Source organism: Heteronotia binoei, chromosome 9, assembly GCF_032191835.1.
Source record: "Heteronotia binoei isolate CCM8104 ecotype False Entrance Well chromosome 9, APGP_CSIRO_Hbin_v1, whole genome shotgun sequence".
NCBI classification, from domain to species: domain Eukaryota; kingdom Metazoa; phylum Chordata; class Lepidosauria; order Squamata; family Gekkonidae; genus Heteronotia; species Heteronotia binoei.
This window is the reverse complement of record NC_083231.1, coordinates 84574550-84585804: the sequence shown is the minus strand read 5'-3', so window position 1 is coordinate 84585804 and position 11255 is coordinate 84574550. Positions and strand designations below refer to the sequence as shown.

Genomic DNA, 11255 nt, shown 5'->3' with positions numbered 1-11255 from the left:
GCAGTGGGAAAAGAGAGCTTGGAGTGGGAGATTCCCCACCCATCCCAATGGATAAATGGTAAAGTATCACATGATATGTCAATTCTGGGTGAAAATCCAGAAGTGTTGCCACCACATTGCACATTTCTCTATGGAATCAATGAATTGGGGAAATTCCTCGAGTGTTGCCAACACAGTAACCAGAAATGATGCTGCTGCACCTGCAGTGTCCTTTCCCTGTTTTCTCCTCTTGAGATGGCAAGGGAGAGCTGGCAGGGCAGGAGGTTGCCGGGCAATCTGGTAAGCCTAATGTGAACTGTAGCCTTAAGACTGAGATCAGTTAAAATAAACAGAAAATTGGGCATTCATTTTCAGTGGTTTGTAGATATTCACCTGATGCCATTGCCAGTTGTTGGCATGCCAACCAGGGCTTTTAAAGCATTTATTCTATGCTAAGTGTAAAAACAATCATTTGATTTTCAAAGCCCCTTCCCAAATGAAGAATTCTGTGATGTTTCCAAAGCAGAACACACCCACTTTCGTCCACACCACATGGATTTTGATCTCTGGCAATAATACACAAAGTGAATTGTTGAAAACATATCCCTGTGGGGTGAAAATCTATGCATTCATACTGCTGAGAGCTACATAAAATATCAATTGAGACTATTGTCTTTAATTACACACATTTATTTTATGACCCAAGACAGGTGGTACCTCCATATTATAAAACCAACAGGTATTTTTATTTTGTGGATTTACTTAAGTTATTTATAGTCCACCTTCCCCATAGGAGCTCAAGGTGGATTACACAGAGTCAATACAATCAACAAAATTGGACATTCAATAAACAATGCAATAATGTTGACGCTGGATTCAGTATAACCCCAAAGTTTTTAATTTAGCCAGCAAGAATAAGTGAACTCCATCAAAGTGGGGAACACAATGTTCTTCAGGCTCATTTGGGATATTCCCAGTGTCCAGTTAAAAGTACATGGCATTCTTGTAGCTGTTTCATAATGAAACAGTTTTATAATGGAAAGATTAATTGGTAAGCGAAAGTCAAAATAGGAAAGTCCTTTCCCACCAAGTAGTCAAGAAATCAAAGAATTCTTTACACAGTATTCAGAAGTTCCTTCGCACTACACAAAAGTCACCAGACTAAATCTTCTAATTACAAAAAGGAACTTTCCTCCCTTCCCCCTCCTACTGTTGCCACTGACCCCCACAAAATGCTGCTCCTGGGGGAAATGAGTAGGGGGATTGGGTGGAAATTGGCATTTAGTCTGGATCCAACCTATAGAATTCTTACAAGCAGCTTGTGCCCAAACCTTTTCCCACTAACATTTAAAGACTTTCTGAAGCAGCTTTTATTTCCAACTCCAATGGAAACAAACACTCCAATGAAGACAAAGACACCTCTTCAAGTAACCCCTTAGATGTCAACCAGTATAATGTCAGGATTCATAATCTCTCTTCATTTTAAGCAAATATATGTCCTTTGGTTTTCTCAGTGTTGTTGTTGTAGATGAGAAACTCGTCATTGTTGCATTTTAAAACTTCAGATGAATGTATTCTTTGTACCACTGTATCACCCAGCTTTGTTCTAATTGTTGACATTATTTCTGACAGAAGCAGGGTACTTTATTTAGACAACATTCTTCTTCCCAATAGGGTCCCAAGTGGCTTACAACATCATTCTCCTGTCTTTCATTTCACCCTTGCAACAACTTGGTCAGGTACTTAGGCTGAGTAAGAATCCCTGGCTCAAGGTCACTAAGGAAATTTCCATGACAGAGTTGGGGTTTGAACCTGGGTCTTCCAGATCCTTGCCCAACACTTTAAAGACTATCTGACTATCTATTTCAACATAAGCCTTGGAGGAAAAGAAAGGCTGAATGTTACTTTGAGGCCATTCATTCATGCAGGAGGAAACACATCACAGCCAAAATCTACTAGCATGAGAGCCAGCATGATGTAGTGGTTAAGAGCAGTGGACTCTAATCTGGAGAACTGGGTTTGATTCCCCACTCCTTCCCATGAAGCTTGTTGGGTGACCGTGGGCTAGTCACAGTTCTTTAAGAGCTCTCTCAGCCCCACTTGCCTCACAAGGTGCCTGTTTGTGGGGAGAAGAAGGGAAGGCAATTATAAACTGCTCTGAGTTTCCTCTGGGTAGGGAAAAGTGCAGTATGAAAACCAGCTCTTCTCCTTCTGCCGTCATGGGGCTTTTATGAAGGCCCCTAGAAAAATGGTGAAACTGGTTTGCAAATCAGAAATATTGCAGGGTTTACAGAGTGAGCCAGTTTTCAAGATTCTGTGATTATGAGACAGAAGCCAGGAGAGGGCTACGCAGAAGACAGGATGAAAGGTGGTGACATTCCATTCTAAATAATTACCATAGAGTTCTATGAGACATGAAGGCTGCCATTCTCTTCTAGGAGGAAAAAGCAAAAATAAAATACTTACTTTGGCACATTCCCTCTCCCTGCAAAGCTGCTTAAAAGTTCCTGTCTGGCCTGCACCCTACAGACTAGGCTACAAGGATGCAGTAAAATATAGATGCACATGTCACTGTAATAGTGAGAGCCAATTTGGTGTAGTGGTTAAGTGCGTGGACTCTTATCTGGGAGAACCGGGTTTGATTCCCCACTCCTCCACTTGCACCTGCTGAGATGGCCTTGGGTCAGTCATAGCTCTGGCAGAGGTTGTCCTTGAAAGGGCAGCTGCTGTAAAAACACTCTTAGCCCCACCTACCCCAGAGGGTGTTAGTTGTGGGGTGGGGTGGGGAGGTAGAGGAGATTGTGACTGCTCTGAGACTCTGAGATTCAGAGTGTAGGGCAGGATATAAATCCAGATTCTTCTTCTAATACACCGTTCATCTCACCTAGATGCACTTGACATAATGGCCATTTTGCTTATCTCTTTCATCTCACTCTCTCAACATTTCATCATGTGTTTCCCCCCCCCCCCACACACAAAAAAATGGGCAGTGCAGACAGGATTAGGCTTCATCCTTTGGAGGTTGGGTCACTGGGGAAACAAGCAGGTTCCACCTTGGTTCCCTAGTACATTTTCTCCTATATAAACCCATGAGTCGCCATGCACTTGGGGGCAACTGTGTGGTGAGGCCACAACCTGCTCTCCAACCCCCCTCCCCCCAAATGGTGAGTGGTCTAGGTCTTTCTATTGTTTTCTGTGGCCTCAGAAGGTAGGACCAGAACAAATGGGTTGAAATTAAATCAAAAGAGTTTCCGGCTCAACATTAGAAAGAACTTCCTGACAGAGTGGTTTCTCAGTGGAACAGGATTCCTTGGGAGGTGGACCTTTGGAGGTTTTTACACAGAGGCAGGATGGCCATCTGACACCAATGCAGATCCTGTGAATTGGAGGGGGGTATATGTGAATTTACTGCATTGTGCAGGGGTTGGACTAGATAACCCTGGAGATCCCTTCCAATCCTATGATTCTATTGTGTTGCATCTTCAGTCTCAGAGGTCCTTGGAAAGCGTCTGTGGCCTTCTGCTTTGTGCACAGCAGGTACCAGGTTCAATCTCTGGCATCACCATTTAAAATAATCATATTATTGGCTTGGGATAACCCTGGAGAACTGCTTGAGTCAGAATAGCCAATAGTGAGCGTGATAGATCAATTGTTTGATTCAGGATAAGGCAGCTCTATGTGTTCGTGTGTATACAAGCTCTCCCTCTTTAGATACTCTTGCTTTCATACCTATGACATTTTGTCGATGCAGTGATAAACAGCAATAGACATGGAAATGGGTGCAGTTGCTGGGTTTTAAAAACCCCTGTATCTAGATCCCAAAGGGCTATTTGATGAATGGAAGGAGTCTTTCCATCAGTGGAAGACACTTTACATGTGCAGATAAGTGCATCTTGAAGAAGAAGATATTGAAGATATTGGATTTATATCCTGCCCTACACCTAGGGTGGCCAGACCGTCCCGGTCTCCCGGGACATTCCCGGTTCTGGCCACCCAATCCCGGATCCCGGGCTGCCTATACCGGGACCATTAAAGGTCCCGGTTTAGGCAGCCCCGGAGCCGGTGGGCCGCGGGCGCCGGCGGGGAAGGCGGCGAGGGAGGGAGGGAGCGTCCCTGCGCCTGCGCAGGGCCCCTGCGCACGCGCAGGGACGCTCCCTCCCTCACTGGCTGCCTTCCCCGCCCGCGCGCGGGGCCCGGCGGCAGTGGTGGAGGCCTCTCCGTGGCCTCCGCTGGTCGCTGGAAGCCCTCCAGAGACTCTGGAGGGCCTCCAGCGACCAGCGGAGGCCGCGGAGAGGCCGCGGGGCACCCGGCGCTGGTCCCGGAAGGCCTTCCAGAGCCTCTGGAAGGCCTTCGGGGACCAGCGTCGGCCAGCGAAGGCTTCCCCGCGGCCTCCGCTGGTCCCTGGAGGCCCTCCAGAGTCTCTGGAGGGCCTCCAGGGACCAGCGGAGGCCGCGGGGAGGCCGCGGGGCACCAGGCGCTGGTCCCGGAAGGCCTTCCAGAGCCTCTGGAAGGCCTTCCGGGACCAGCGCCGGCCAGCGAAGGCTTCCCCGCGGCCTCCGCTGGTCCCTGGAGGCCCTCCAGAGTCTCTGGAGGGCCTCCAGGGACCAGCGGAGGCCGCGGGGAGGCCGCGGGGCACCCGGCGCTGGTCCCGGAAGGCCTTCCAGAGCCTCTGGAAGGCCTTCCGGGACCAGCGCCGGCCAGCGAAGGCTTCCCTGCGGCCTCCGCTGGTCCCTGGAGGCCCTCCAGAGTCTCTGGAGGGCCTCCAGGGACCAGCGGAGGCCGCAGGGAGGCCGCGGGGCACCCGGCGCTGGTCCCGGAAGGCCTTCCAGAGCCTCTGGAAGGCCTTCGGGGACCAGCGCCGGACAGCGAAAGGCTTCCCCGCGGCCTCCGCTGGTCCCTGGAGGCCCTCCAGAGTCTCTGGAGGGCCTCCAGGGACCAGCGGAGGCCGCGGGGAAGCCGCGGAGCAGCCGGCGCTGGTCCCTGGAGGCCTCCAGAGGCCAGCGCCGGCAGCTCCCTCCCTCCCTCGCCGCGAGGACACCGCCGGAGGACTCCCCGCCGCCGCTGGACTCCGCCGCCCTGGAATAAGGTAAGGGGGCCGAAAGCGGGGGGGGGGGCGGGGGGCGGCCTTCCTTTCTTCCCTCCCTCCCTCCTCCCTCCCTCCCTTCCTTCCCTCACTCCCTTCCCTTCTTTCCTTCCCTCCCTCCTCCCTTCCTTCCTTTCTTCCTTCCTTCCCTCACTCCCTTCCCTTCCTTCCTTCCCTCCCTCCTCCCTTCCTTTCTTCCTTCCTTCCCTCACTCCCTTGCCTTCCTTCCTTCCCTCCCTCCTCCCTCCCTTCCTTTCTTCCTTCCCTCCCTCCCCCTTCCTTCCCTCCTTCCTTCCTTCCCTCCCTCCTCCCTTCCTTTCTTCCTTCCTTCCCTCACTCCCTTCCCTTCCTTCCTTCCCTCCCTCCTCCCTTCCTTTCTTCCTTCCTTCCCTCACTCCCTTGCCTTCCTTCCTTCCTTCCCTCCCTCCTCCCTTCCCTCCCCCCTTCCTTCCTTCCCTCCCTCCCTCCCCCCTTCCTTCCTTCCCTCCCTCCCCCCTTCCTTCCTTCCTTCCCTCCCTCCCCCTTCCTTCCTTCCCTCCTTCCTTCCTTCCTCCCTTCCTTCCCTCCCTCCTTCCTTTCTTCCCTTCTTCCCTTCTTCCCTCCCTTTCTCCCTTCCTTCCTTCCCTCCCTCCCTCCTTATGTTCTTATGTGACGCAGAGTGTTGGACTGGATGGGCCACTGGCCTGATCCAACAGGGCTTCTCTTATGTTCTTATGTGACGCAGAGTGTTGGACTGGATGGGCCACTGGCCTGATCCAACAGGGCTTCTCTTATGTTGTTATGTGACGCAGAGTGTTGGACTGGATGGGCCACTGGCCTGATCCAACAGGGCTTCTCTTATGTTGTTATGTGACGCAGAGTGTTGGACTGGATGGGCCACTGGCCTGATCCAACAGGGCTTCTCTCATGTTGTTATGTGACGCAGAGTGTTGGACTGGATGGGCGACTGGCCTGATCCAACAGGGCTTCTCTTATGTGACAATACTGACTTTGGTGGACCCAAGCACTGATTCAGTGTAAGGGAGCTTTGTGTTTGTGACTGGAGTGGACAATACTGATTTTGGTGGACCCAAACACTGATTCAGTGTAAGGGAGCTTTGTGTTTGTGACTGGAGTGGACAATACTGACTTTGGTGGACCCAAGCACTGATTCAGTGTAAGGGAGCTTTGTGTTTGTGTCTTCTGGTGCAATTTTGTTCTCAGATCCTGTATTTACTTCATCAGTATATGGGATAAGGCACTTTCTCAACTGTGCTGCATAATGCAGCCTATTTATTTTGTCCTGTTTGCTCTGTTGGCTCTATCTGCGCCACCTTCATCACTTTCAAGGTGTGGATCCCCCAGTGGGGTGGTCTCGCGACTCCCTCCGCCGGCTGTTTCTGATAGCCCTGCGCCCCCTCTTTCATTTGATATGTGTCCCGTGCGGATGCCACCCTCCCGCCGGGAGATGCCGCAAAATGAGCCCCCTTGAGGCTTATGGCGGCAGGGCTCGGGGGAAGCGAGCTAGACTGCAGTTCTTTTGAGGTGTTATAGAGTGTTTCGAGCCCGTCCCTGTGGCATCGGTCCCATCGTTGTGGGGCCCAGGGGGCCGGCGCAGCGGCACGCCGAAGCAGCCTGTCACTAATAACACAGGTCGAGATGCAGGACAGGAACCTGGAAGTGACCGACAGGCTGCTTCAGCGTGCCGCTGCGCCAGCCCCCTGGGCTCCACAACGATGGGACCGATGCCACAGGGACGGGCTCGAAACACTCTATAACCCCTCAAAAGAACAGCAGTCTAGCTCGCTTCCCCCGAGCCCTGCCGCCATAAGCCTCAAGGGGGCTCATTTTGCGGCATCTCCCGGCGGGAGGGTGGCATCCGCACGGGACACATATCAAATGAAAGAGGGGGCGCAGGGCTATCAGAAACAGCCGGCGGAGGGAGTCGCGAGACCACCCCACTGGGGGATCCACACCCCGAAAGTGATGAAGGTGGCGCAGATAGAGCCAACAGAATAAACAGGACAAAATAAATAGGCTGCATTATGCAGCACAGTTGAGAAAGTGCCTTATCCCATATACTGATGAAGTATATACAGGATTTGAGAACAAAATTGTTTCCGGCGGTGATATTTGGGGGATTTTTGGGGACGTCACAGGAAGTGCTGTGAAGTCACTTCCTGTTTCCGGCAGTGGCACTTGGGGGAAATGATGTCATTTGGGGGAAGTGATGTCACAGGAAGTGATGTCACTTCCCGTTTCCGGCAGGTGACGCGGGGAAATGATGTCACAGGAAGTGATGTCACTTCCTGTTTCCAGCGGTGGCATGACATCACCGGAAGTGACGTCACCGGAAGTGACGTCACTTCCTGTTTCCGGCGACGCGCGCGCGCACCCCTACCTCCCCCCCCCCAAGGTGTCCCTGGCTGGCCTTCAGACATTATGGTCACCCTACCTACACCCTGAATCTCAGAGCAGCTTACAATCTCCTTTACCTCTCCACCCCCCACACAACAGACACCCTTTGAGTTAGGAGGGGTTGAGAGAGCTCTCCTAGAAGCTGCCCTTTCAAGGACAGCTCTGTGATAGCTATGGCTGAACCAAGGCTACAAGTGGAAGAGTGGGGAATCAAACCAGATAAGAGTCCACTCACTTAAGCACTTTACCAAACTGTGAGAGGAAGAGCATCTGTGGATTCAGTCCCATGGTTTGAATCTGACCCCATGTCACAATGAAAACAATGACAACCAGATCTCTCAGCAGAAATCACAAATTTATTAATTCTTAAATATATCAGTCAGTTCTTTACCATTATGGCAAGAAATATATATATTTATATATATACACATTGTCCCATGGTAAACTGTGGTGTTTTAAAATGACAAAAGGTTAGGTGTGTAATTCATTTGGAGCATAGAAAGCTACTCACATGATTTTTTCTCACATCTCAGTGTGGAAAACAGACTTGATCTAGAGTAATATGGCAACACCACATGCTATGTTAAAAGTGTTTTTTTTAATAAAAACCCTTCTACACCTAATGTTTGTTAAATGTAAAATACACTTACACCGCTTAAAGCTGCTTCACAAAAAAGAAATTTATTAGTTTTTTTAAAAAACGAAATGCACGAGGCCATTGCTTTTCCACAGATCCCATTGGCAGGTTAATATGGCTCAAGTCATTTATTGTGTATGCCTGCTAAAAATATTTCTGTGGGCTGAAAAAGATTTAGTTTCCCTTAACTCGTTAACATATGCTGACTAGGAACAACATCAAAGTGTACAGAATAAGTTCTGCTTTTGATTAACAATCAATGCAGATACTTGGAAGTTATATAAACTGGGAAAATTTCCCCCTCTGCTTTAAAAATGTCAGGTTGCTGCAAGTTGTAAATTTTTAATTACTAAAAAGAACATTGATCAAAATATCATGCGCTATACAATATTACAGAAAACTTTTAGGTCCACTGTTAACCAGAGTGAATAAACAAATAACATCTAAAAAAAGAAAACAAAAAAGCCCCCCCGCCATTATTTTTCTTTTAAAGAAAAAAACCAAGAGGACCAAATGCTTGCAGGAATATCATTACACGTCAACAATCTGATAGCAATTGAGCAATCTGTTCTATATCAACACTGAATATATTTCCTGTTAATTTTACAGGTATAATATATGCAGCAATGAACAAAAGAGTTAATAAAGCAGCATTTATTATTTTATTCCACACTGTTCAAGGATGTCAATAAGCCATGAGAAAATGGTAACGTTATTGTGGTAGAACTGAGACAGTACTATTTAAAAACTTATTTCTTCCTGGCAGTTTTATTTTTTTAACGTAAGAAATTGCTATAAACAAAATGTAGACAAGTAAACTCTTGACGCTAAGCTTTTAAGGCCTAATTGTCCTAAGTTACCACACATCTTGACTAGAGCATCAATTTTTAAAAAATCCTCTACAGCTTGTTTTAATAAATGTAACTGTACATCCAGAAAATGATAAAAAGGTGGGTTTTTTTTTAATTTTACCCTTTCACTTTATTCATTAAAAGCCATTTTATACCTGTTCACTGATCAGCTCTCAAATTACAAGTGCTACTTCAAATATGGGTTTTCTGCAGTTAAAACAAAGCTAAAGAAACATATATATATATGTTAAAAAGTTTTTTTTCTGGCTGGATGAGAACAGTGACAGATAATTCTATTGAGGTTCCACTAGCAAATTATGTCCTTTTCCCAGCTCAAGCTCAACGCCAAGATGAGCGTCCTCATCTCACCCACTGAAATGCTTCAGGACTTCCACCCATACATCCTACAATAGTGAAGCTGCTGTTTGTAGAAATTTCATTATTTTCACTATGGCCAATGCCACAGTCTTTTTAAACATCAGCCAGAAAACAAATTGAAAATGATACTTAAAAACGAAACCCTTCATAGGTTGTGTGTGATGATATTTATATTTTGGCATGAGAGTTATACTCTGTGTACATTCTCACATTTTGATCCCCCTGCCACTTCCTGCTTTTTTCTGCCATTTTTAATTTGTACGGAACATCCCCTTTACAGAAGTGTAAACAAAAGGTACCAATATGGAATATATAACAAAATGATTCATCATCAATGTATCACATGTAGAAACTTCACAGCTTCATGCACTCAAAAACATGCATGAAGAGGACAATGGGGTGGCCCAGATGGTAGCCAACTGAGTGCAGAGTGCAGAAGATACAGATGTGGCACCATGGACATTTAGCTAGAATGACAAAAGAGAAAAATGAGATAGGATTATTTTAGAGATGATATAATTTTATGCTAATTACCAAATATGTTCCAAAAAAACCCACAGCTGAAAATGGACAGTCATCTTTTTAATTCAAGCCCCCTCCCCAATAAATCACACACACACAACTTTCATATTCAAATTACTGTATGTTACTGTACGTTAAAGAGAAACTGATGCAAGTTGGAGCACTGTTTGGCAACTAGATGTGGGTATATTATAGAAATTGTTCTAAGATTGTCTATGCTTATCTTGGGCTAATAATTGAGGGAGTAAAGCCATTACTTATTAATCTGCTTTTGCTTTGGTACAATGACAGTTCATACCCACATCCTAGATGCCACAGATTCCAAATCTGGTTCAAGGAAGTACCAGGAGGTAGCATGCAGTGATGCCATTTGTCTGTGACGCACCAGACAATTCATATAAATGGCTACTCAACCACTGCATCTAGTGAATACACCAGCTCTCTTCAGACAATGTAACCAGCTAGAAGTCAGTGCACTGAGAGTGGAATGGCACCATACCCACTTGGGAAGGGAATGGGGACATCAATAATGTTTACTTCCCTTTTTGCCTTCTACTTAAGTATGCCATCTAACTGCTTTTTGTATATACAGCTACTCAACATGTTTTTAATGTTCTGTCAAATAGTGAGGAAAACTGTACCATGAAATTGCCTCTCTGGATCCCTCACTGTAGGTAGACCTAATCTGTATAAACTACCTTGTCCAAGTGAGAAAAGTCCAAGTGAGAAAGGCAGACTATTAATAATGTAAATAAAATAAAATGCATGTGAACGCCTTGTTAAAATAATGAGTCTTCTTGACTGTTCATGCCACTAAATTGCATTAAGATAAACAGGTTACTCACCTGTAATTGATGATCTTCGAGTGGTCATCTGTGCAGTCACACACATGGGTTTTCCTATCAGGACGAACCCTACCTCGGAGATTTTAAATAGCTAGCCTAGGCGTTATTTTTGGCGCGCACTCCCTCCCGCTCTGGGGAGCAGGCATCCACTGCGCATGCCTGTAGCGCGAGGGAGGCGCCCAACCCACTCAGTTTCTTTCCCCGCCGCTGACATAATAGGAGCGCGGATATATAAGACAAGTAGCCAGCAGCGGGGACGGCTGGGCGGGCGTGTGTGACTGCACAGATGACCACTCGAAGATCATCAATTACAGGTGAGTAACCTGTTTATCTTCTTCGTGGTCTCTGTGCAGTCCCACACATGGGTGACTGATAAGCTGATCTGCAAGGCGGTGGGTGCTGGCACTAGAGTTGGAGGAAAAAATAGTGCAAAGGTTAGTGCAACATAGGCAGCACATTATAGGCTATAAGGTAAGTAACTACTCACCAAGCCCGGACCAGCTTCTTAGTCAAAGATGGAGCGAAGAACTGCCTGTCCAAAGGATGCATCCCGCCTAGCACGA

At 47.4% G+C, this 11255-nt stretch overlaps 1 protein-coding gene across 17 annotated transcripts in view; it reads right to left on the bottom strand.

The window, feature by feature from the left end:
* Positions 1-7797: 7797 nt before the first annotated feature.
* Positions 7798-11255, bottom strand: part of CAMK2D (calcium/calmodulin dependent protein kinase II delta) — a 216154-nt gene continuing 212696 nt past the window's right edge. For all 17 annotated transcript variants that reach the window (XM_060246872.1, XM_060246880.1, XM_060246884.1 and 14 more), the window contains one exon: positions 7798-9792. In XM_060246872.1, the coding sequence (XP_060102855.1) occupies positions 9789-9792 (4 nt within the window). In that variant the 3' untranslated portion in view covers positions 7798-9788. The remainder of the gene's footprint in view (positions 9793-11255) is intronic.